The 27509-nt window shown below is 47.6% G+C and overlaps 1 protein-coding gene across 5 annotated transcripts in view; it reads right to left on the reverse strand.

Annotated features, from left to right (window-relative positions):
• The window catches only part of CTDSPL (CTD small phosphatase like), a 141644-nt gene that overhangs the window by 37643 nt on the left and 76492 nt on the right, over nucleotides 1–27509 (reverse strand). For all 5 annotated transcript variants that reach the window (XR_007515714.1, XM_049871103.1, XM_049871106.1 and 2 more), the window contains exon 2: nucleotides 7464–7618. Coding sequence is in view for 4 of the 5 variants with exons in the window: in XM_049871103.1 (XP_049727060.1) it covers nucleotides 7464–7618 (155 nt within the window). In the remaining variant the exon portion in view is untranslated. The remainder of the gene's footprint in view (nucleotides 1–7463; nucleotides 7619–27509) is intronic.

Below are 27509 nucleotides of genomic sequence, written 5' to 3' on the forward strand. Positions count from 1 at the left end.
CAGTTGTCCTTAGGTGCCGTTGAGTCAGTTCCAATTCATAGCAACCCTATGTACAACAGAATGAAACACTACTGGGTCCTGAGCCGTCCTCACAATCCTTGTGATGCTTGACCCTGTTGTTGCAGCCACTGTGTCAATCCACTTCGCTGAGGGTCTCCCTCTTTCTCACTGTTTCTCTTCTTTACCAAGCATGATGTCCTCCTCCAGGGACTGGTCCTTCCTGATAACATGCCCAAACTACGTGAGAAAAAGTCTCGCCACCCTCCCTTCTAAGGAGCATCCTGGCTGTACTTCTTCCAGGACAGATTTGCTTGTTCTTCTGGCAGTCCACGGTATATTCCATGTTCTTTGCCAATACCATAATTCAAAGGCATCAATTCTTTTTGGTCTTCCTTATTCGTTGTCCAGCTTTCGCATGCATACGAGGTGACTGAAAATATCATGGCTTGGGTCAGGCACATATCTTAGTCCTCAAAATGACATCTTTGCTTTGCTGTGTTTAGGGACTGTTTGTGGCCTTCCACTGGAGCAGTGACATCAAAAGCAAAGATGTCACTGGTCTAGTGGGAGGTCACAAATAGTCCTCAAACACAGGCGCCGTTTCAGAACCACGTTTTTGTTGAGATGAACATATCGGTGATGGGAGAGACACAACACACCTGAAAGGGCGGACAAAGCCGATGAGAGCAAGGCAAGGTACTGATCTGGGTAGATATAAAAAAAAAAAAAAAAAAGAGGGCTTGAAAATGACCCTGAAGGCTTACGCATATGTGTGTACACATGGGGTATGCCTGTATGTGTGTGTGTCCGGCAATCTCTTTTACTCTGTTCATCCCTTTAGAAGCCTCCAGGGCCTCTGCCAGTGGGGTCTTTTGGGAGCTGGCACCTCCTAGCTGCAGACACTTTCATTTTGGGCACCTGGCCTGCAGGTCCAGGCACGGCAGGGACAGTGGTAAACAAGGTTTGCTACCCCAGGCCACTGCTGCAGACACAGCTTGAAACTGGAGTGCTCTAAATCTTCATTTCTTGAGAGCAAAGTAAATGCGCAGGGTGAGTGGAAGCCTAGAGGCCATCTGTCCCATTGTGTCCAACCTTTCCCTCTTCCTCTGGCAGGCTGAGTCCAGAATGGCAGGGGCACCCGAGAGTCAGCAGTAGAGGCAGGCCTAGGATCTGCTTCCGTATCTAATGGGCCTGGGCTCCATGCCCTGTGTGCCCTGACCAAGGGGAGTGAGGAGGACAGAGGCTCCTCCTCTGGGAACCGGCTGTGCCTCCCGGACCTGCACTGTTTCTCTGGGGTCTGGTCTCACAGATGGAATAGTCCAAGTGTCATGCAAATGATGTATCCCTCCACTGCAGAGTTAATGAAGCTGGTGCAGAGTCAACCTAATTCTTTAAAAGGCCGTTTTGACAAACATTAATCTAAGCAAGTCCAGGAATGAACACGAGAGCCAGGTGAGCTCAGGCAAGCCAGAGGGACTCCTTTACAGGCCGTCAGTCCCTGTGTGAACAGCTGGGCACTCCAGAGGCCCTTCCAGCGACACAGCACCAACTCCTCAGCTCTGGTAAAAGCCCACGTTTCATCTAGTCAGATGCTATCTTTTGAGTATGTCTTCTATGACAGCAGCGACGTACTACATTCTCTTCACCAGCAGCAAATATGTGGATGGGACAGGGGTTCCAGTGGAATCTCATCATACATATTTCCACCCAAGTATCTGTGTACATCAACGTAGTTGTTGTTTGTTAGGTGCCACTGAGTTGCTTCTGACTCATAGTGACCCTATGTATGACAGAAGGAAATACTGCCTGGTCCTGCGCCATCCTCATAATCGTTGCTATATTTCAGCCCGTCATTGCAGCCGCTGTGTCAATGCAGCTTGTTGAGGGTCTTCCTCTTTTTTGCTGACCCTCTGTCTTATCAAGCGTGATGTCCTTCTCCAGGAACCGGTTCCTCCTGATAACATGTCCAAAGTGTGTAAGACGAAGTCTCACCATCCTCACGTCCAAGGAGCATCCTGCCTGTACTTCTTCCAAGACAGACTTGTTCGTTCTTCTGGCCGTCCATGGTATATTCTTCACCAACACCATAATTCACAGGCATCAGTTCATCTTTGGTCTTCCTTATTCACTGTCCAGCATTTGCATGCATGTGAGGTGACTGAAAATATCATTGCTTGGGTCAGAAGCACCTTAGTCCTCAAAGTGACATCTTTGTGACACTTTAAAGAAGTCCTTTGCAGCAGATTTGCCCAATGCAATATGTCATTTGATCAATGTAGAGTAAGGCTTAATGTCTATTAAGACCAGTCCTCTTCCATTACTCCCCCCGCCAAATTCTTAAGACATTTTTCTTCCACACGAACTTTTAAGTCTTCCCGTCCAGAAACATCACATTCCTCCATAAACAAGTCATCATATAAAAATTTCTTTATGAGTCTAATACTGTTTTTTGTAGTCTTTTGGATTTCTTACGTACACAATCATGCCATCTGCAAAAAAGACTAATATTTTGCCTTTCCCATACTTGTATCAATGATTTCGCTTTCTTGTCTTACTACATCAGCCAGAACCTACCCAACCATAATTTTTTATGCTGTTTGCTGTTTCCTTTTGGAAAATAGCTTGTTGTCATATGTCTCAGTTTTCTTCTATGTATTTGGTTATCTTGTTGATTGGTATTTAAAGGTTTATGGCTGTCATGCATCTTCATGTATTATAATACCTTTTAACATTACAGAATGTCCCTCTTTATCCTATTAAATGCTCTTGGCCTTGAATTCCAGTTTGTCTGATATTAATATTGCCACTCTTGCTTTCCTTTTCTTTGATCTGCCTTGCAGGAAGTATCGGTTACCTACTGTGATAGTCACTACCACTGTTCACCAAATAATTCCCATTTTCCTTCTGGGCATATGGTAGGACTACACTTTCACATCCCTTGAAGTTAGATGTGGCTTTGTGGCTTGCTCCGGCCAAGAGTATGTAAATTGAAATGAGGTATGTTATTTCCAGGTGAAAACTTCACGAGCCAACAAGTGACTCTCCACATTTCCTTCTTCCTGCTGTGACAAACCAGGGAAGCAAAGAGACAAGGCCTTCTCAGTCTAGGTTCACAAATGAGGATAGCATACAGCTATGCTGTCCAAAGGAGCCCTGGTGGCGCAGTGGTTAAGCACTCGGCAGCTAACCAAAAGGTTGGCGATTTGAACCCATCAGCCGCCTGGCGAGAGAAAGACGTGGCAGTCTGCTTCCCTAAAGATTACATCCTTGGAAACCCTATGCGGCAGCTCTACTCTGTTCTATAGGGTCGCTGTGAGTTGGAATCAACTTGACAGCAATGGTTATGCTGTCCAGTGCAGTAGCCACTAGCCACATGTAGCTAATGACATGAAATGTGACGGGGTGTCTGAGCGTTCAGCTGCTGACCAAAAGGCCGGCAGTTCAAACCCACCAGATGCTCCTTGGAAACACTATGGGGCAGTTGTACTCTGTCCTCTAGGGTCGCTATGCGTTGGAAGCGGCTCGATGGCAATGGGTTTTGGGGTTTATGTGTAAGGTTTCCGTGAGTCAGAATCTACACAACAGCAATGGGTTTGGTTTTTGGCATCTGTGAAACGTGTACACGAGTTTGAAGAGCTGGTACGATAAAATGAACGTGAACTATCTCATCAGTAATTTTTTTCTATTGATTATATACTGAAATGACAGTATTCTGGATATATTGGCTTATATAAAACACATTATTAAATTAATTTCATCTGCTTCTTTTTGTTTTTTGTTAAACGTGGCTACTAGAAAATTCTAAACTGCATACGCATTATATTTATATAGGACAGTGCCACAGAACAGAAGCCCTGCTGTTGTTGTTGTTGTTGGGTGCTGTACAGTCGCTTCTGACTCACAGTGACCCCTACGTACAACAGAACAAAACACTGCCCAGTCCTGTGCCATTCTCACAATTGTTCTTATGTTTGAACCCACTGTTGCAGTCATTGTGTCAATCCATCTTGTTGAGGGTCTTCCTCTTTCTGGACGACCCTCTGCTTTACCAAGGATGATGTCCTTCTCTAGGGTCTGGTCCCTCCTAATAACATGTCCAACGCATAAACACGTAGCACGCGTGAAAAATAAATTTTTGTTTTAAGCCTGTGAGGTTTTGGGGTTTTTAGTACAGCATAACCAAACCTATACAAACTAGTACATCTACTTTATAGTCATTCTTTTCTTTTTTGCTAAAAGAACTCCAATTTTGTTCAGGGCAGAAATGTATCTGGCTAACTTCTTCCCCTTTCCAGACTCCCTTGCTGCTAGAGAATAGCTGTGTGATAAAGTTCTGGCTAATAAGACATAGTTAACAGTTGTGAGGATGGTGCAGGACCAGGCACTGTTTCGTTCTGTTGTACATGGGGTCGCTACCATGAGCTACCATGACTCGACGGCACCTAACGAGAAGAAGATGTAAACAGAAGTCTCCTGCAGTTTTCTGTGAAAGCCTTTCCTCTCCATTAAGAGGCAGACATGGCTGGTGCCACTCTTTTTCTTCTTCCCTTATATGTGGATATGATGTCTGAGACTTGAAACCTTGGGATAAGTCTGCTCCAGCAGGAGCAGAAAGACAGAAGGATAGAAAGAATATAAGGATCCTTGATGGCATCATGGGAGCCCTGCTGGCGCAGTGATTAAGAGCTTGGCTACTAACCAAAAGGCTGGCAGTTCAAATTCACCAGCTGATCCTTGGAAGCCCTATGGGGCAGTTCCACTCTGTCCTACAGGGTCACCATGAGTTGGAATTGACTCAATGGCAATGGGTTTGGGGTCTTTTTTTCTTTTTGATGGCATCATTAGGCATTTAACCAACCCCAGCAACTGCATGACTCAAGCTTTTTATGTGAGAAAAACAATCCTCTATTTGTTTAAGCCATTATGTTAGTTTTCTTTTACTTGATGCTCAAATCACTCCTACCTGATGTAGATATGTTCTTGGAAATAGCACACAGCTGAATTTGTCAAGCCAACCTGATGGTGTCAGTCTTTGAGGAGGAATTCAGTTCATTAAACTTGATTTTAGGCCTACTCCTTACATTGTCCTTGTGATTTATTTTTTCCTTAATTTTGATGACTAGTTCTCATTGCTATTTACGTCCCCTTTCTCCCTCTATGAATTATGAGGATCACCTTTCCAAATCAGCTCCTTTTTACAGTTCTCTTCCTAATGGTCACATTTATCCCTCTATTTTCTACAATTATATCATAACTGAATATTAATCTCACCCAGATGGATTTTTCTTTTTTTTTTTTTTTTTGCCTCCTCTCAGAATCATTACGTGTCTGAAAGTGTCCTTTTTGTGTCTTAGAAAATAAACATTTTGGTCATGTATAATTTTTGGTTTATAATTCTTTTCTCTCAATAGCCTAGAAATATTTTTTCTTAGCCTTCTGGGTTTCATTGTTGCTAATGGGAAGTCTGATACTAGTACAAATCTTTTATTTTTAAATTTGCTCCAGCAGCTTGTAAAATCTTTTCTTTACCCTTAAATTTCAGACTTTCGACAGCACAAATCTGGGCTTGTGCTCCCACGCGCCCCTCCCTGCTATCCTGCTGTAGATTTGGCAATCTCTCCTAATCCATAGATTAAACTCTTCTTTATTTCAGGGAAATTTCCTTCTATTACTTTTTCTCCTTCTGGAACTCCTATTATTCGCAGGTTAGCCCTTCTCTATGCACCCCCCCCCCCCACAATTACCGTCTCTGTGTTTCTGGGCTGTTTGTAAGATATTTCTTTCCCTTCCTTTTCCAGAACATTAATTCAGTTCTCAGCAGTTGACCATTCTCATTCGCCTTTTCCTCAGTTTACTGAATGTTTACAACTGGAAATCTTTTTTTTTTTTTTTTTAAGTTCCAAAAGTTACTTTTGTGCTCTAAATTTATTTCCTGAATATCATCTCCTGAGTTGTCTGTCAAAGCTCTCTTCTATCTCTCTCCTTAGTCTTACTCTGGTAGGAGTCTCACGGTCTAGTTTTCAACTTGGGACTTCTTGGCTACTGAGTCTCCGTTTGTCTTTGTTGGCAGAAGGGCATCCGTATGGTTCAGTCCGTCAGGATCTCCAGGCAGTGGCAAACCAGGGAGCACAGCAAGGAGTGCTGTTTTTACGGCCAGCAGGGCCTAAATTGACAAACCATAAAGGGCTCAAAAAAGCCTCTGTACTACGAGGCTTCTCCAGGGGACAGTAATGAGCCACAAGAACTGATGGTAATTCAGCTCACCAGTGCAGCCCCTCCAGGTTCTTCTGGGCCAGCAGGATCGGGCAGACTCTCCTGGGACCATATACATCAAGTGTGCAGCACAGGCCCTCTCCAAAAGCATCCAGAGGCTTCAGCTGGCTGGTTCACCTTGTGAGACCACGCATTTCAAGCCTTTGTTTTCAGGGCTCCAGGGGAGATAGCATTTTCTTCTGCTGATGGTCCCCTGCTTCCCTCTGGTATCAGAGAGAATGAGTCCTGACCCTGCTTTCTCCCCTGGAGAACAGGAGGCCTTAATGCACTCTCCAGGCTGCACCAGCAGGTCTACCTAGGCTTATCCAGAAAAGGAACTTCAACAGTCAGGGCCATGTGCTCAAGGCGTCACCTCCCCAGAATCCCCCCTTATAGCCATGTGTGCTTTTAAAATAACTTTGTTCATTTTCTAGTCACAAAACTAATTTAAGCTTATTTTATTAAAATTGGGAAAAACACACACGCACACACAGACAGAGGAGAAAAACTTGTATGGAACGTCCTTACTCTGAGAGATCTCTCTATATTTTGGCATACGTCCATCCAGCCTTTTTCCTATAAATGCCTGTGTGCGTGTGTGACTATATACATACCTAGAGATATAACCACCTACTGCATTTCAGACTGCTTTTTTAAAAAAAACTGAACGACATGTTATGAATATTTCCCTGTGACATAAACACTTATGGGGTGTCACTTTTAAGGGCTGCATACTGTCTGTATGGCTATTCTACAGAATTCTTTTAACCAATTGCCTGTTATTGAACATCAAGTTTCTTGCAATATTATAATCTATGCTGGATGGTGGTGGATGGTACTTACAGTTAAATGGACACAACCGTAACTGTCTACAGGTGAATTGCTTGTGTCAACAAGTAAGTGTATTTACATTTTTAAGGTCTGCTACTGGTTCTTTAACTCTCTTTCATGCATTTGGCTTCCTAAGAGAAGATGTTATAAAAATGTAAAGTGACTTTTATAACTCCCATCAAACATACTGTTTTACTCCTAAATAGAAATGATCGGGACATTCTTTCTCAAAAAATATCCTATGTTTTTGGTAATTTCAAATCTTTAAGTAAATGGCTGGGCATACCGTGAAAGACTCTCATTATGGGTGTTAGTCAAGGACGGGATTGATCTACTGCTACTGACCCTTCGCTGTGCCCACCGTTCTCATCAGCACTGACCTTCTGAAGCCCTCCGTTCTCCTCCACCAGTGGCGGAAGCACACCGGGGCTGCTGGCTGGTGGGGCCTCCACATTATAATCACGGAAGCAGCAGAAGAAGGAGCTGAGGATGCTACGACTTCTCTGCTTCTTTAAGCTGACGTTGCACTGGGATGCTGGAAGAAGAAACAGAGCAGACTGGTCAACCGCAGCGGCAATGCACGGTGAAAACCAGAGCGTCCAGCTGCCCCCACAGCCCTGATCCCAGAGGCCCTGCCAGGATAAGAGAGGTGGGGTCCCAGGAAGTTACTCTAAAGGGTCATTATTCAACATGGGAGTCCTGGAGGGCCAGCTGGTCGATGGATCCAGTTCACTGGCCGGACGGAATTCCTCTGACCTCAGCCCAGTGGGGGCTGCCTGCTCATTAAACAACCCATCCTCAGGGTCAGTTGCCATCTGCATTCCTCGACTCAGCAGACCAAGTCTTCCCACCTCTCCCTAAGCACTACTTCAAAACAAACGTCCTTTCAGGCATAAGTCAGACTTGACATTCCCTGGGACACATCTCTCCACCAACGATACCAAGAAAGAGCCACTCTGAACCGAGGTTCTTGGACACTTCCTGCTCACCATGGAAATAACTAAGTCCACGGGTCAAGAAATAAGATCTGTAAGGGCACAAAGGAACCCCTTTATTAAACTCTGCCATCTGTCTAGAAACAGATAGGGTCTGTGTCCACAGAGCTCAGGGCTGAAGGCTTCCATCACACTTAAAACATCAACAGCAGGAGACGTGGCCAAGACCCTGCATTCCTTCCGAGCAGCCACCTTCATGGGACACAGGGCAGCACTGTGCCCTGCGCTTGCCCCCAGCCCGTCCTGGACCAAGGCCCCAGAGGAGTGACGGATCTTTTCTGTGTATCCAGGGCTCAGGACTAGCTGCCATGGTCAGATGTAAAATGCAACAATTGGTATAGATGAGAAACACATCTCAGCAGAGGAAACTGACAACTGAAAGGCAGACAGTTTGCCTGGGAAGGAAGCCAGGGCTGTCCCACCACATACCACGCCTGGGTGGGTCAGCAGCGCTCTGAGTGGAGGCCACAGGCAAAGGAACGACCCTATAGGACACAGCAGAACTGACTCATATGGTTTCTAAGGAGCCAGCTGGTGGATTTGAACTGCCAACCTTTTGGTTAGCAGCCGAGTTCTTAACCAGTGAGCCACCAGGGCTCCACAGGGACCATGCTCAGGGCTAATGGGAAAGTCAGCATCCCATGCAGGACAACTGTCAGGGCTCCTCTCTCCCGAAGAGCAATTCTGGCACAATTCCTTTTTCTGGCAATCACGAGTTATTTGTATAGCACCTCCCCTCTCAAGAGCTCACAAACCTCTGCTGAGAGTCCTAGGGCACTCTTCCGCCAGCTGCCAACTGAGTGTGCTCAGACAACAATTCTGAAAAAGGACTGAAAAACTGTTCTGCCAGCAACTCTGCAGGCCTGGGCGGTCTCTAGGCTGGGCTTGGGCAAATGGCCCGGCAAGTGTGGATTTCAGATCTTTATCACTAACGATGTACTTCAGAACCACCAATCCCTGGAAAAGCAGGGTGTTTCTATCTTTCCTGGGATCCCTGGGTACATGTCACAGGGTGCTAGTCTTCTCATTTCCGGCTCTGCACGCCAGGCCAGGCCAGGCCACAGGGACAGAGGCCTTCCAAATGGCAGTGGTGGGAAGTTATAATGACCAGTGTCTACCGAGAGCCAGCCCTCTATGCCCCAGTACTTTACAAACCTCATCTCACACAATTCCCACAGCTACTCAAGGACACAGGTGCTGCTTTCTGTCCCATCACACTGCTGAGAACATGCATGCACCCAGCCTTTGCCTCTGCCAGGATTCGAACCGAGTGGGCCTGTTTCCAAGGTGCGTGCTTTCCCCATGCACTGTGCTGAGGACAATCTTGCAACTTTGGGTCAGATTAAGAAGGAGGGAGCATGCCAAATGGAGAGAAAAGCACTGCAATAAACCCGTATTTAATGCAAATGACTGGCTAGACGGTTTCACTGCCACTCTGGGTGTGTTCATTTTTGTGCCTTACTCAAATATTTTAGTCAGGGGAAGAACAAAGCTGCCTCTCCCCCAGCTGATAACACATTTCTCTGCAAGTAAACAAGCTGTTTAGTGTCTCTGAGACTGAGCAGTGAGACTGGGCAATAAACAGCTGTGCAGAAAGCACCTTCCCATATCCTGTTTTCACCCTCAGACAACACAAATATTCACCCGCCCACCTGCCTACCCACCCACTCACCCACCTAACCGCCCACCCAACCACTCACTCATCCACCTAACCGCCCACCCAACCACCCACCCACCCAACTGCCCACCCACCTAACTGCCCACACAACCACCCACCCACTTAGCGACCCATCCACTTAACCGACCACCCAACCACCTATCTAACCACCCACCAACCCAACTGCCCACCCACCTAACCGCCCACCCACCTAACTGCCCACCCAACCACCCATCCAACCACCTACTAACCAGTTAGCTAAATAACCAACAAATTGAAGAGAAAAATCCTAAAACTGGAGCTAGTGAGCTACTTATAATTTCCACCATATGATTACTTATTACGTGGGAGCCACAGATAGAGCTGCAGGAGTCGCTAAGTTAGCCTGAGTCACCGCGGAGGCCAGGGCCCCCCAGTGAGGAAACGGCAGCCCACACAGGGTTCCTTTGTCTGAGGAGGTCTCAGGTCCACAGCTGGGGAAGAGCCAGGCCTCTCCTTGCTAACTAAGTCAGGTCCAGGGCTGCAGGAAGTTCCCGAGGCTCAAGGGCTCTAATCGAAGGCCCCGGCTGGCCAGATGGTTAAGCGCACAGCTGCTAACTGAAAGGCCACAAGTTTGAGTTTGCCCAGAGGTGCCTCAGAAGAAAGGGCTGGCCATCTACTTCCAAAATATCAGCCATCGAGAACCGTTTGGAGCACAGTTCTATTATGACGCACGTGGGGTTGCTACAAATCGGAATCGACTCGAAGGTAACTGGTTGGTTAAACTTTCTAATTGCCCTTGGATTGGTCTGGCCTTCTCAGAATTAGGCTAGCTGGGGAACCGGAAGGTCTGTCTCAGGACCAGCATTAGCTTCACCTACACTCAGGGCCAAGCTGTGGGTCTCTCTGGGCTGACGACCACCTCCCCCCGCCCCGTCCTCCACCTACAGCTGCTGCCTCTCCCCCCAGCTACGACGCAGGAGGCCCTTGATTCGCTCATGAACTGCCTGGTAAAAAGGTTTTGGTGATGCATGAAATTAAAACCCATAGTTTAATGGACACATGTTTACAACATTAGATCAGAAAGGCTAGCTATGAAATTATAGATCTGATTTGACCACGATCATGTGAGACAAACGAAAAAAATTACGAGAACGTTGACAAGAAATATGTCGAAACGTCAACAATGTGTTATCAGACTATGAGTGTTTACATTTCTTCCTTCCATGTTTTCCGATTGCTTTGTGTTAATTATATACAACAATGGGAAAAAGCAAAAATTCTGGTAAACTTCCCTTTAGAAGCTCTGTGAAGCTCAGGATCATAGGGTCAGGGAGAAACCAGCATCGTCCTTTAAGGCCTAAACCTTCAGACTTATTCCGGTGCTTCTCTGCTCCAGGCTTGTGAAGCCAACCAGGCAGAGCCGTGTCAGAGCCGTGTTGTAAGCACTGCAGGAGGTCATGTCACCACTGCCATGGCCCACACCTACTCCTGGCCAAGACGGAGCATCCCCACCAACCTCAAAACAAGAGGAGAACCATGTGAAAAGGCAGCACCCAAAAAAGTGCTTCTTCTCCAGGAACCTGCTCCCAGAGGCGGGCACGCACTGGCTTTCTCCTCTGCCAGCCACTTGCCCACGATTCTCTCTCGCGAACCAAGACTCTGCCCTTCGGCACCTTCACTTGCTGCCCCTGTGCCCATGTCCACGGGTAGTTGTTGCTGGCTGCTGTCGAGTGATTTTCGATTTATAGAGACCCCATGTGACACAGCAGAACAGCCCCACAGGGTTTCCTAGGCTGGAATCTTTACAGGAGCAGGGTGGGTTTGAACCGCCAACCTTTTGTCTAGCAGCCAAGAGCTTAACCACTGCGCCACCAGGGCTCCTCGTTTCCGCAGAAAGCATGGCACCCAAACACATCTGAGAGGCTCCCTGGTGGCCCAGGTGTCCCGGAACACAGTCTTTACCAGAACTGTAGTAGCAGGATATTAAAGGAAGGTTAATGCACACATCTTCCCGGTACACTGACTCTCAGAAATTCCTCTGGAGTAGCAACTTTGAACATCAGCATAAAACATTCTGTAAAGATTTTCATTTGTTTTTAAATCAGATTTAGGAAGAAAAGTTATCAAAAACCATTCCAAGTTTTCTGTTGCTCTTTCCTGTTACCTTCCTGCTGTCTCCCCACCGAGCACTGCCCACCTCCCCTTCCCATGGTGGACTCCTTGTCACCCTGACACTCCACCTCCCACTCCTCCCCTCCTTACTTCTCAGAAACCTCCTTTCTTAGAGATTGACTCAAAGCCCACCTGTCCCAGGAAGCGCCACCGACCACTGCAACGGAGGAGATTTATTCCTCACCATTGAACCCCCAAATGAACATGTGCATGACTGTGCAGAGTCCCTATGTGCAAAGGGTTCATGTGCTTGGCTGCTAACTGAAAGGCTGGGGGACTGTGCTCATCCAGACGTGCCTCAGTAGAAAGGCCTGGCAACCCACACCGGGAAAATCAGCCACTGAAAATCCTGCGGCGCACAGTTTACTCTGACGTGCACGGGGTCGCCATGATCAGAGCCGACAGTTCTACTCTGACGTGCACGGGGTCGCCGTGATCAGAGCGCACAGTCCTACTCTGACGTGCACGGGGTTGCCGTGATCAGAGCCGACAGTTCTACTCTGACGTGCACGGGTCGCAGTGATCAGAGCCGACAGTTCTACCCTGACGTGCACGGGTCGCCGTGATCAGAGCGCACAGTCCTACTCTGACGTGCACGGGGTTGCCGTGATCAGAGCCGACAGTTCTACTCTGACGTGCACGGGTCGCAGTGATCAGAGCCGACAGTTCTACCCTGACGTGCACGGGTCGCCGTGATCAGAGCGCACAGTCCTACTCTGACGTGCACGGGTCGCAGTGATCAGAGCCGACAGTTCTACCCTGACGTGCACGGGTCGCCGTGATCAGAGCGCACAGTCCTACTCTGACATGCACGGGTCGCAGTGATCAGAGCGCACAGTCCTACTCTGACGTGCACGGGGTCGCCGTGATCAGAGCGCACAGTCCTACTCTGACGTGCACGGGTCGCCGTGATCAGAGCGCACAGTCCTACTCTGACGTGCACGGCGTCGCCGTGATCAGAGCGCACAGTCCTACTCTGACGTGCACGGGTCGCCGTGATCAGAGCGCACAGTCCTACTCTGACGTGCACGGCGTCGCCGTGATCAGAGCGCACAGTCCTACTCTGACGTGCACGGCGTCGCCGTGATCAGAGCGCACAGTCCTACTCTGACGTGCACGGGTCGCCGTGATCAGAGCGCACAGTCCTACTCTGACGTGCACGGGGTCACCGTGATCAGAGCGCACAGTCCTACTCTGACGTGCACGGGTCGCCGTGATCAGAGCGCACAGTCCTACTCTGACGTGCACGGCGTCGCCGTGATCAGAGCGCACAGTCCTACTCTGACGTGCACGGCGTCGCCGTGATCAGAGCGCACAGTCCTACTCTGACGTGCACGGGTCGCCGTGATCAGAGCGCACAGTCCTACTCTGACGTGCACGGCGTCGCCGTGATCAGAGCGCACAGTCCTACTCTGACGTGCACGGCGTCGCCGTGATCAGAGTGCACAGTCCTACTCTGACGTGCACGGGGTCGCCGTGATCAGAGCGCACAGTCCTACTCTGACGAGCACGGGTCGCCGTGATCAGAGCGCACAGTCCTACTCTGACGTGCACGGCGTCGCCGTGATCAGAGCGCACAGTCCTACTCTGACGTGCACGGGGTCGCCGTGATCAGAGCGCACAGTCCTACTCTGACGTGCACGGGGTCGCCGTGATCAGAGCGCACAGTCCTACTCTGACGTGCACGGGGTTGCCGTGATCAGAGCGCACAGTCCTACTCTGACGTGCACGGCGTCGCCGTGATCAGAGTGCACAGTCCTACTCTGACGTGCACGGGGTCGCCGTGATCAGAGCGCACAGTCCTACTCTGACGTGCACGGGGTCGCCGTGATCAGAGCTGAGTCCACACAACGGGGAAAAAAATTACTGAGCTATGCCTTCAGTCCACACCTCTCTCCTTACTTCCAGGCCAGTTTAGCCATCTGTCTGCTGGACATCCCTTCTGGACACCTACAGGCACTCAGGCTCTGCATGTTCAAACGGGGCCCATCTCTCCCCCGCTTCGCCCAGACTTTGGATCGCCTACGCTTCTTATACCCAATTCATTAAGTTATCGGTTCTGACACCCTAAACAGCTCTTAAATCTGTCCTCAGCGACTCCCTGCCCCTTGATGTGCCTCCCTGCTGCCAGTCTGCATCTAACAATTAATTCTCGATGCTCCTCTGTAGGGAACGGCCACCACGTAAGTAGCCTGGTGTGGTGGTTATGAGTGCAGGCTCTGAAGCCAGCTTGCCTAGGTGTGGATGCTGGCTTGACCAGCAATAATCACAGGACCTGGGTAAGTTACTTGACTTCTTTGTGCCTCAGTTTCCTTATCTGTAAATGGTTAACAATAGGGCACCCATCTGTCTTAGTTACCTAGTGCTGCTATAACAGAAGTGCCACAAGTGGGTGGCTTTAACAAACAAATTTATCTTCTCACAGTTTAGGGGGCTAGAAGTCTGAGGACTCTGGAAGAAGGTCCTTGTCCTTCTCAGTTTCTGTTTCTTGGCTCCCTGGAGATCTCAGGTGGCCTGACATCTCTCTGCCTCCACCTGTGCTTGCTCTCCTGCTCAACCTGCTCTTTTATATCTCAAAAGAGATTGACTTAAGACACATCCTATACTAATACTATCTCGTTGATATAACGAAGAAAACCCATTTCTGAACAGGATTATATCCACAGGCAGGGGGCTAGGATTTACAAAACATATTTTGGGGGGACACAATTTAATCCATAACACCGTCTTCTACGCTTACTGTGAGAATTACATGAGTTATGACTCACAAAGTACTGAGAACCGTGCAGAGCACAGGGTAGGCACTCCATAAATGCTAATTCTTATTAGCATCACTCAGTTCTTAGAAGTTTTTGCTTTGTAAGCATGTGGAGGGTCTCCAGGCAAATCCTGGACCAAAGGCTGGGTTCTGTGCACCCGCTTCTCTTTCCTAGCATCTGACAACTCGGAGGCAAAACTTATTCTAAAAGACCTTAGTTAAGTAAACTGTGATTTAGAAAACAAAACAAGAACAATTTGGGGATGTGGTTATACTCAACTTCTCTAAAAACTGGATGCAGAGATGGAGAAAGAAAAACGAGGGGTCAGGTGTCCAAATAAGCTCTGTTGGGGGCTGTGTACCCCTTTCCCTTCTGAAAAAGAACAAAGCTTTAGAGTTGAGGCAGGAAACATCCACTCGACTCCCTGGGCTGTCTCTTAGCTCTGTCTTCTTTTGAACGTGGCTCCTGCCCAGTCTACCTCTGATCCCAGGGGCTCCTTACCCTAAGGTGGGCATCAAAAAGGATGACGCGAGGATGCTAGCCGATCCAACACTTTCCAACAGGCTCCTCCACTGGGCCATTATACGCTGCATTTCCCCAGGCTTGGCCCACCACAGGCCTGTCAGAAAGACTGCCCTCATCCTCTTCCTGAGCCCAGATGGGATCTGCGTTCACAAAGACATGCCCATGGTCAGCTAGGCTCCTGTCCTTATCTCCAGACAGATGGTTGGGCCATGAGTGAGGACAACCCACAGGGTGGGTAAATGGAGGTCCCTGGCAGGGGTACATGGGTGATCCTATGCCTTCTCTCTCTCCATTATTCTGAGTATCCTTGGGTGGAGCGGACTTTCTGGGGGTGGCTGTGAAGAGCTGGAGATGCTCACCCACGGACCCTGTGTGCCCACTGCAGGGACAGGCACATGGCCCTGTTTTCCTGCATATACCTCAGGAGCTAACGCTTCTGTCTAACCAGCTGCTGTCGAGTTGATTCTGACTCATGGCGACCCACGAGTGTCAGAGGAGACCCCTGCCCCACGCAGGGGGTTCAGTGGCTGATTTCTTGGAAGTAGATCAGCAGGCCTTTCTTCTGAGGAGCCTCTAGGTGAACTTGAACCTCCAACTTTATAGTCAGGTGTCAAGTGCGCTACCAGTTTACACCACCCAGGGACTCCAATGTTTCTGTCTAGGCCCCTGGAATTCATGTCACCGCAGCCCAGCAGGTAAGACTCTGCTTCCTACCCATTTATATTATCCTTTCTCCTCCCAGACCTGGGACCTCCCATCTACCAGCACAAAGAATGGCCAAGGAATGGGACAGCTTAGAGTGGATACACTGGCAGTTGCCCTCCTAGGAGACCAAGTGAGTCCTCCATCCTTCCAAATACCTCCCTTGTCAAAGTGCTGGCACAGTGTCTTAGTCATCTAGTGCTGTCGTAAGAGAAATGCCACCAGTGGATGGCTTTAACACAGAGAAATTTATTTCCTCACAGTAGGCTAAAAGTCCAAAGTCAGGGCATCGGCTCCAGAGGAAGGCTTTCTGTTGGCTCTGGAGGAAGGTCCTTGTCCTTAATGGTTCCCTGGAGCATCTCAGGCACAGGGACCCCGGGTCCAAAGGACCCGCTCTGCTTCTGGTGCTGCTTTCTTGGTGGTATGGGCTCCCCCTGTCTCTCTGCTCACTTCTCTCTTTTTTATCTCAAGAGATTGTCTCCAGGCACAATCCAATCTTGTAGATTGAGTCCTGCCTCACTAACAGAACTGCTGCCCATCCTCCCTCATTAACATCATAGAGGCAGGATTTACAACAAATAGGAAAATCACACAATACTAGGAATCATGGCCCAGCCCAACCAATACACACATTTTTGGGGGGACATAATTCAATCCATGACACACAGGATCAAGAACCAGTGTCTTCAAAGCACCAGGGTCAGGAGGGGAGTGTAGAAGACATCAGACATTTTTTACCTGCCCAGAATCCATCACCCTTCTTTCAGGTAAAAATTCCTCCATTTTCCTACGGGGAATCACTGTCTCCTACCAACCGGGCCACATCATTGGTTTAGGGGTGGGCACATGACCCAACATGGGCCAATGAGAGTCTCCCCCAGGATTTATGATAGAGCTATTGGAAGAGATGTTCTCTTTTTGCGTGGTTTGCTAACCCGGGAGGGTCATTGGTGGCCATCCTTGCTACAGTGTGAGAAGCACCTTTACGAACATGAAGCCAAAAGCGAGGCAAAAGTAGCTGAGATACAGCTGAGAGGGACAGAGCTCTTACGACGTCATTTGAGGACTTGGTTCTAGCTGTACTTAAAACCAGACGCCCCTGGAATTTTAGTTATGTAAGACAACACATTCCCTTTTTCTCTTAAGCTGATATGAATTGGGTTTATGTTATTTGGAATGGAAAGAATTATCCCTGAAGATGTAAGCTCCTATGCTATGCAGTGTGGAAATGTTGATGAACAAGACAGGCACGGTCCTTCCCCTCGTGAAGCTCATGTCTAGTGGGGGAGCCAAATGAGTAAGCAATTATACAGTATGAGCCTTGTTGTGACCGGGTAGTACAGGGCACTGCTGGGGCTCAAAGAAGGACACATACTCTAGATTGCGGTGGGGTGGGGTGGCTTCTTGGGAGAAGTATATTCTAAGCTGACTGAGAGTTTGGTAAAACTGTTGGGTGAGGGAATGCGGGGAAACAGGGATGTGGGGAAATAGATGTGTAGAGGTCTAGACGTGAGAAAGAGCACAAGTATGTGAGAAGTCAAAGAAGTGGCAAGACGGAGGAGTCTAAGATAGGGGCAATGACTGGTGAGGACATTAAGGGCCTTGTGAAACCATGGTGATGAGTTTGGACTCGATCCTAAGAGAACCGGGAGTGACATGATCAGATGTGAACCATGACTTTCACTGTTTCACCTCGTAACTGGGACAATTGAGTTTAAATGTTAACTTATGAATACTGAAGTTATTGGATTATTGAAATTTTAAATTATAATCACAAAAATTTAAATTAATGATACCTGCAACAAAGATTGCCAGGATATCTGCAAATCAGAGATATGGACAGACGATTTTGTGTTGAAGAGCCTAGGATGGAACTTCTTACTTAAAAATTGACTTTAAATATAAGCTACATGGAAAGAAAACAGACTTTGGAGTTAGACATGGGTTCAAGTCCCAGCTGTGCCACTTGTTAGGCAGTGTAAGTTCACCCACCTCAGCCTCATCAGTAACACGGGAGTAATACCTACCCTACAGGAATGTTGTGTGGATGCAGTAAAAAGCACGTACGTTTGTGTAAGAGAGAAAACCTACCAGCTGCTTAAAATATAACGGCACAAAAGTACAACTGGCCGATGTACACTGCAGTGTCTCACTGTGAGTATTAGAAGTCAGCTTCCACCCAGACAACAATCCTCATAGAAACAGCCTGGCTTTATGAGAAAACACGTAGGCAGGCCCACTTTGTTTTCAGTTATACGAATTCTAAACTTAGAACCTTAAACAGCTCTTCAAAACCTTACCTTCTATCCAAAGAAGGTTTCTGTGTGTAACAATAATAATGATAATGGAAATGAAAGACACAACAGCTCCACATGGGAGGTTTAAAATATACCCAAGGGCATAGGCCTTTCCTAGGAAATCTTATGTTAAATCTGGTTAGGAAGAAAGTGTTGTAATTAAAAATAGGAATACGTCAAGGGGGACGTCCGCCGAGGCTGACCACTGGTCCTTCGACGGCACAGGAGGACTGGTCTGGCGAGCGTGCAGACAGAGCCAGGGAACCGTGTTTACGCCGACAGACGGAAGGACCACCTGAATCCACAACGGGTTCACACGCACAGGCTGAGAGGGGGCATTTCTCACCATCCTCTCACCCTTCCTGACCAAACTGGTTCCCTTCTGTACCCAGAAATGGAAATGTTGACCCCCAAACAGCCAGTGTTTCTTAATTAGTGTGAATGTTTCAATGCCACATAACCGCTGACCTTTTACAGTCCTTCCACTCTGACCCTGTTTAGATTCAAGATGTGGGGAGGCTTCCGAATCATCCTTAACCCCGCCTGGGAGTCCCTGAGTGGTACAAACTCTTAACCTTTCCACTGCTAACTGAAAGGTTGGTGGTTCTAGCTCACCCAGAGGTGCCTTGGAAGAAAGGCTAGGGACCTACTCTCGCGAAATCGGCCATTGACAACTCTACAGAGCACAGTTCCATCCCGACACACGTGGCGTTGCCGTGAGCTGGAGCTGAGTCCATAGCAACTGTGTTTTGTTTTTTCAGGATCAAAACTTTGGGGTCGGCACCGATTCAGAGTCTCCCATGTTCACCTGTGTGAGCACACCCACCCCACCCAGCCGCCCGTGTACGCAGCTTTCACTTCTCCCTACCTCTGCTGTGACCGGGCACCCTAGCACCGCACAGGCACCTCTACACAATCAGGTAAGTAGTTCGGGATGAAGACCAGAGCAGCTGAAACACAGGAGGAAATGTCCGCTGCTCGCTACGCACCCAGCCGTAATCACTCAAGTTCCCCCCAGTAAAGAAACCGCCTATCGGCAGCTGTAGAAAACAAGAAGGCTCGCCTTTGACTTCCACTGCGCCAAGCCAGCCTCTCACTGTCCATACGTGCTGGCCAGGGGCCAGGCCACCAAAGACATAGCACAACTGAACTTCTAAGACAGAACGGGTTCCACAGACTAAGTTTACTGCTGAAGTGTCAGAGCACCAAAAACCAGCTTCCCTCTTGTCACAAGGACAGAACTAAGAAAGGTCATCCACAGCAGATTTGTATCATCCAAGTATTTACAGTAGGACATGAAAAACGTGCCGTGTCAAGCACCGGTCTGGACGGCAGGGCTGTTAAAACTACAAAACGGAATCTGAAATTTCCCAGGCTAACGTGGGAGTGTCACAGCTCAATACAGCCCTCAAGACACCATACAATTGAATTCACAACTATATAATTATGGAAAAAGCTAAACACCTTTCTTTTTTTTCTTTTGGAGGGCTGAGTTCCTTCCAGAGGCAGGCGTCTAAATGAATGCACCATTTCTTCTCTCTGGGACTAAGCTGCAGTCTCTGGAATGTGTCCCGGCAGCGGTTTGGAATGGGTGTCTAACAGGAAATTCTGGGCAGTCTATGCATACGTTACATTCCTTTCCCACCCCAAAAGTGTGGTCAACAAACACGTCTTCCCACTGTTTGAACTAAAGGCGGGTGATGGGGGTGGGAAGAGGCCAGGGAGGCACAGACGGCACAAAGTTCAAAAGCAGATGTGGCTGCTGAGATCCAAACATCCCTTTCTGCTAGAAAAAGGACTGAGTCACTGAAAGAGCCACGTTTTCGAAAGCCTGTCTGTCCCTACCCTTATTTCCACGTGATAAATTTCCCCAGGGAATTCCACCTGACACCGTCTGAAGAAGCTTGGAGGCCCATCTTCCCACTGCAGTGGGAAGAGGAGCAGAGTAAGATCTGCCGGCTAAAATCTGGGCAGAGAGGGTTCTAGTCTTGTCTTCACACAAGGGTAGGATCCACTTCCCCTGTTCACTGCTGGCTGGTTGTTACTGTTGTTGTTAAGTGCCGTTGAGTCAGTTCTGACTCACAGTGACCCCATGTACAACAGAACAAAACACTGCCCGGTCCTGTGCCATCCGCGCAATTGTTGTTATGTTTGAGCCCATCGTTGCAGCCACTGCCAGTCCATCTCGTTGAGGATCTTCTTCTTTTTCGCTGAGCCTCTACTTTACCACACGTGATGTCCTTCTCTAGGGACTGATCCCTCCTGATAACATATCCAAAGTACATGACATGAAGTTTTGCCATTCTCCCTTCTAAGGAGCATTCTGGTTGTACTTCTTCCAAGACAGATTTGTTCATTCTTCTGGCAATCCATGGTATATTCACTATTCTTCACCAATGCCGTAATTCAAAGGTGTCAACTCTTCAGTCTTCCATTTTCATCATCCAGCTTTCACATGCATGTGATGCGACTGAAAACACCATGGCCTGGGTCAGGGGCACTTCAGTCCTTAAAGTGACATCTTTGCCTCTGAACATTTTAAAGAGGTCTTTGGCAGTAGATTTTCCCAATCCAGTAAGTTGTCTGATTTCTTGACTGCCGCTTCTATGGGCATCAGGTAAAATGAAATCCTTGGCTGGCAAAGATCCTGTATCAGCTGAGTGCCAGGCCCTGGGAAGAAATCACTTCTCATCCTCACAGTCTGCAGTGCTGTGCGACCACTCATTTCTCGATGAGGAAACAGAAAGTCGGGGCATCTTCTCACAACTATGGAGAGTGCTGGGCTCAAAGTCAGATCAGCCTGACTTCAGGGCCCCAATCTTCCCATCACCTCCTCCCACCTCTCTCCCCAGCACTCTTCTGGGTTTGGTTTTATTTCCAGGGAGAAATTCTGAATGTAAAGCCTGTACCTGCCTTCGCTCCAAATGCCACACTTCTGAAAACTCCACATGAACCAATGATGTGCACGGCAGCTTTCTGAGTTGAAGCCAGGCACAGTGGGTGGCCCACCATGCTCTGAATATTACCAGGCCACCGCCCGTCTGCGACTCAGCTTCCCAGCTGTGCAACTCTTAACCAGTCTGTTTTTCACATTGAGATTGAAAATAAGAAACAGAACAAAGGATTTAAACAGATAATGCGCTTAAGAGGAAGTAAAGGTTAAAATTTAACAGTGATCAAACAAATGAACGTTTAAACAATGAGGCCCAATTTTGTACCTATTAAGTGAACAAAAATAAAAGCACATAGCCAATGGTGGTGAGGTTTGGATGTTTAACATGTTGCTGGTGATTCCTAAACTGGAACAATCCATCTGGAAAGTAGAAGAGTCACGTGTCAAAGACCATGAAGTATTCCTGCAAATAGCCTGAATGTCCAAAAGGGCTGGAACGGTTCGTTATGTCAGCGCAGGGCAACTGTGCAGCCATGAGAAGCAATGGTGATGTAGACACACGGGGACGTGTTTGTGGCCGTGTCAGGAGAAATGTCTGCACACGCCTGTGTCTGTAACTCTGTAATGTGCACCTGGGGACACCTGGAAGGTGGGCTGCAGGGGTCCAGGAACCTTTCCTATCTTGGTCACATCTGCATCCCCAACCCACTGCCATGGAGTTGATTCCGACTCATAAAAAAAACTCATAGTGACCCTGTAAAACAGAGTAGAACTCTCCCACCGGGTTTCCAAGGAGTGGCTGGTGGATTTGAACTTCTTAACCACTGCGCCACCAGGGCTCCTCTGCATCCCCAGGACATAGAAATGTGTTGGCACAGAACAAGCTGGTCATTTAGACGTTTCCTGAAAGACTGAATGTATGGAAGGAAACACAGAACAATGAAGATGATGGATATATAAAAAGGGAATAGATCCTATTTTTTTTTTTTATTCTTTGAGAGCTCAGCTCAAGAAGCCCCACTTTCCTGGGAAGCCCTCTTGCCCACACAAGCTTCCCTCCCCTACATAGTTCTCACCCGCATATGGCCACCCCCATCTGTGAACTCAGCTCACACCTCCCTGCCATGTTTAGCAAAGATGGCAACCCCTGCTTACCATAAAATCGTTAGTGGGAGTTTTCAGAAGGAAGTATTATGCAAAATACACTGACACAATGAACGGGATTCTCTGGAGAGTAGCATTAAAAACCCAAAAACCCATTGCTGTCAAGCTGATTTCAACTCATAGCAACTTTATAGGACAGAGTAGAACTGACCCATAGGGTTTCCAAGGAGCGCCTGATGGGTTCGAACTGCCAACCTTTTGGTTAGCAGCCCCAGGTCTTAACCACTATACCACCAGGGTTTCCCCACTCGTGAGGTATCCCACTAAAGCTGTGCCAACGCGGGCCCTGACCCTAGGCCAGAGACTTAAACAGCCGTTGCCAACCTGAAAGGTGGAAACGGTAACTCATTGTCGCTTTAACTGCATTTCCCTGATTGCCGTCCAACTTCTCCCATCTCTCATGCTTTTTATAATCTCTCCTATATATATTTTTGGCCATTTCTATTTCTTTTTTTGAAAGCTGTCCTTATATTTTTTTTTTTGCCAATTTTCTATCATTTTTTATTTGTAGGGTTCTTTTGTTATACATTAAAGACATAATCCTTTGACTGTCCTGTATGTTGGAAACACGATCCCCGTTTGTTTTAAGCCCTTTACTTTTGTTTATGGTGGTTACAGACTTGCAGAACTTTTAAGTAGTCCAATCTAACAACTTTTTTTTAAATAGTTCCTTCCAGCCCCAATATGATCTACTATTCACTTATATCTTCTTCTGGTTCTTTTTTAGCATCAGCTTTTAAAGTAAATATTTTATTCGCTTGGAGTTTATTCTAGTATCCAGTAGTATATATGAATCTACTCTTTATCCCCAAAATACTCATCAAATATCCTAATAATATTTATTGAACAGCTCACACTCATACACTGATTTCCTCATCCTCTTCTATCCTATTCCCTACCCTATCCTATTCAAAGGAGCCCTGCTGGTGCAGTGGCTAAGTGCTCGACTGCTAACGGAAAGGCCAGCCGCCCTGCGGGAGAAAGATGTGGCAATCTGCTTCCGTAAAGAGTACAGCCTTGGAAACCCTACGGGGGCAGTTCTACTCTGTCCTGTAGGGTTGCTATGAGTCGGAACTGACTTGACGACAACAGGGGTTGTCCTATCCAGAGCGTGCCAGTAAAACACAGCTTTGTTACTGCAGATTTATTGCTTTAATATCTAAGAGTGCCAGTCCTCCTTTATTACTTTTTTTGCTCAATAATTTCTTGGCTAGTCTAACTCTTTATCCTTCCAGATGAATGTCAGAATCACTTCATCAAGGTCTAAAAAAATACCATTGGGATTTAGTTGCATTGGGCTCATAAAATATGTTATCGCTGTTAGCTGCGGTCCAGTCGATTCCCGCTCACAGTGACCCTACACACAACAGAACACAACGCTGTCCAGCCCTGTGCCGTTCTCACAATCGTTGCTACGTCTGAGCCCACTGTTGAGGCCACTGTGTCAATCCATCTTGTTGAGGGTCTTCTTCTTTCTCATTGACCCTCTATTTTACCAAACATGAGGTCCGTCTCCAGGGACTGGTCCCATCTGATAACATGTCCAAGGTACACGAGACCAAGTCTTACTACCCTCTCTTCTAAGGAGGATTCTGGCTGTCCTTACTCCAAGACAGAGGTGTTTGTTCTTCTGGGAGTCCAGGGTATATTCAAGACTCTTCGCCAACACCATAATTCAAAGGCATCCATTCTTTGGTTTTCCTTATTCACTGTCCAGATTTTGCATGCTTACGAGGTGACTGAAAATATCATGACTTGGGTTAGGTGCATTTTAGTTCTTAAAGTGACCTCTCTGCTTTTCAACACTTTATAGAGGTCTTTTGCAACAGATTTGCCCAATGCAACATGTTGATTTCTTGACTGCTGCTTTCATGGGCGTTGACTGTGGATCCAAGTAAAACGAAACCCTTGATAACTTCAGCATTTTCTCTATTTATTATGATGTTGCTTATTTAATTCTATTTACAGTGTTTAAAGGAAGGTTAAAATGAAAATGTGGAAATCCATTTGTTGTATCGTATGCCTGAAAACTGTGCCACGGTTAACAGTGGCCTTGGGAGGAAGCCACAAGGACCACCGACGGAATGTCTGAGGGCTGAGCTACGTACTGAGCTGGTGGTACCACCTGCCTGACTTGAGGCAATCTTACCACGTGGAAGTGCCAGGAAGTGAGGCACAGAGACCTTGCCCAAGGATGCACAGCTACTAAGGGGTAACACTGGAATTTGAACCCAGGATGTTGGACTGCAAAAGCCCACGTTTCCTCCCACTGTCCTTATGCCTCACATGCCACAGGATAGATACCACTACCACTCACTCTGGCCCTGGTGGTGCAAAGGTTAAGTACTCGGCTGCTAATCAAAAGGTTGTCACTTCAAACCTACCAGCAGCTTCGCAGGAGAAAGACCTGGTGTGATCTACTTCCATAAAGATTACAGCCAAGAAAATGCTACGGGGCAGTTAAACTCTGTCCCCTGGGGTCGCTGCGAGTTAGGATCATCTCAACAGCACTCAACAACAACCAGCTCGTGAGTGACCCAAGCGCAGGGGTGGGGGCTTGCTCACTCCTGGCTTCCACCATCATATCCTAATACTGGGCACTGCAAGCAGGAGTGCTGAATAATTCTCCTCCCGATAATAGAAGCAGCCCTGGTGGCTCAGTGGTTAAGAGCTTGGCTGCTAACCTAAAGGTCGGCAGTTCGAATCCACCAGTCAGTCGCTTCTTGGGAACCCTATGGGGCGGTTCTTCTGTGTCCTATAGGGTCACTATGAGTCAGAATTGACTCGATGGCAATGGGTTTGGTTTTTGGGGGGTTTTAGATAATGGGATGTGTTTGCTTCTTCTTTTTACTTACTGTGGACAAAAGCCACAACACGTTGATAAAATTCCACTAACAATTGCTACAGTGGGGTCAAACTTCTTCCCATGGTGTTTAATTAGATTACTAGCTAAGGTACCAAGCCAGTTCACCCAGAACATTCTGATTCTATCACAGTTCTGCAGTTAAAATGTAACTATACCTCCACTGGAGCCCTGGTGGTACGGTGGTTAAAGCCATGGCTGCTAATCAAAGGGTCGACGGTTCCAATCCACCATTGCTCCTTGGAAATGCTATGGGGCAGCTCTACTCTGTCCTATAGGGCCACTGTAAGTTGAAATTGACTCAGCAGCAACGGGGTTTATACCTACATTCTGCTCCCTGCCCAATCACACCAGGAATCTGTTCAAAACAGAAAAAAGGAATAACTACCTCAAATAATACCTCAGGAGTCCTGAATAACCTTCTTCAAAGGACCGACATTTTCCTAGACCAAAAACGTACTAAGCATGTGTCTCAGTCAGTCTTCAGTTCTTGCCTCAGTGTTGCCACTGGCCAACTATGACTCCACGTAGACCATTTATACCCAGAATATCTGTTATCTGTGAGGCAAGAAAGGCAAGACCTGGATATTTGCATTCCCTGTTAACTCTGCCCAGATGGCAGCCTTGACCAGGGGGCTCTCCCACATCTACCTGTCATGCTGCACACCTGTCATGATGGCAACTGACATCCATCTGTAGTCAGCACTAGGTCCACCTGGCCCTTCACCCACCCAGGGATGGCACTGGGACAGCTCGCAGGATTATCTGATTTTCAGAGCTGAAAGCATCTCAGAGGTCACCGAAGTGGTGGTTTCTAAGCGAACACCTGGGATGTAAAGAGTAGGGTTCCCGAGAGCCCAGCATGTGGCTGCCTGGGCTCACTCAGGAACACCAGGTTCTGCTACTGGTGAGGAGCCACCTCATTTCGGCTGTTAACAACCAGTGGCTGTTTCTCACTTACGCTTTGATGGGCACCTGTCTATGTCTTTAGTAACAAATGGGAACTTCTTAAATAATTGACATGGGGTCCATGGTAGGGGTAGGAATGAAGAAAAAAATAGTAATTCTTGTGGTAGGCTGGAAACCCATGACCTTATCATCCACCACAGCAGTTCCTTTCAGCTTCCTGCCATGGCTTCAATGACAGGCTCTTCCTATCTCTTGCTGTTCTGCTCATTTTAGCTCTTCTGGTTTTGTCCCCAGTTGAGTGCTTGGCTGCTAACTCAAAGGCTGGCAGTTTGAACCCATCAGCAGCTCTGTGACAGAAAAGACTTGGCAATCTGCTCCTGTAAAGATTACAGCCTACAAATGCAATGGGACAGTTCTTCTCTGTCCTATGAAGTTGCTACGAGTCGGAATCTACTTGATGGCACCTAGCAACAACAGTTTTCTCTCTACCTAACTGTGCGGTGACCTTTAATTTCCCTTTGTAGTCAACGTCTCTGCTCCTCTGTGACTTTCCCATCCTTCTGGTCTACTCAGGCGGTAGGCATGTCAACCCCAATTATTGTTTATTATTATTAGGTGCCGTCCAGTCTGTTTCAACTCACAGCCGCCTTACGTAAAGCAGAATGAAATACAGCCCGGTCCCTTGCCACCCTCACAATCGCTGCTGTGTTTAAGCCCATTGTTGCAGACACTGCGTCAGTTCATCCTGTTAAGGGTCTTCCTCTCTTTTGATGACCCTCTAACTTTACCAAGCATGATGTCCTTCTCCAGAGACTGGCCCCTCCTGATAGCATGTCCAAAGTATGCGAGATGAAGTCTTGCCATTCCAAAGGGCAGTGAATTCATTCAGCAAATAGTTATTTAGTCTACTACGTGCCAGGTGAGGGCAGTGATAGTTTGCTGGTAGACCTGGGCCCAATTTCTGGCCGATGCACCTCAACAGCTGCCACTACCCATGTGTCCGTGGAGGCTTGTGTGTTGCTACGATGCTGAACAGGTTTCAGTAGAGCTTCCAGACTCAGACAGACTAGGAAGAAAGGCCTAGAGATCTCCTGAAAATCAATCAGTGAAAACCCTATGGATCACAACAGTCTGATCCCGTTGTGTATGGGGTTGCCATGAGTCGGGGGTGACTCAAAGGCATTTAACAACAGTGCGGCAGGCAGTGTTACAGGTACCGGCGAATAGAGCAGTAAAAAACTTCCAAAAATCCCTGCCCTCATTGAGCTTACATTCCAGTGGGAAGATACAGAGAACAAACAAATACACAGAATATCGAGTATGTCAGAGGGTGATAAGCATTACGCGTCAAAGTAAAGCAGGGAAGGGGGTTAAAGAGTGTTATGTGTGTATGTGGTTTTAAACAGGGTACTTGGGGAGACCACACGGATGTAGAGACATCAGAGGCCTGAAGAGGTGAGGCTGTCTTCCGGTGGAAGAACATTCAGGGCAGAGAGAGCGGCTGCGGT

Source organism: Elephas maximus, chromosome 27 (genome assembly GCF_024166365.1).
Source record: "Elephas maximus indicus isolate mEleMax1 chromosome 27, mEleMax1 primary haplotype, whole genome shotgun sequence".
Classification (NCBI taxonomy): Eukaryota; Metazoa; Chordata; class Mammalia; order Proboscidea; family Elephantidae; genus Elephas; species Elephas maximus.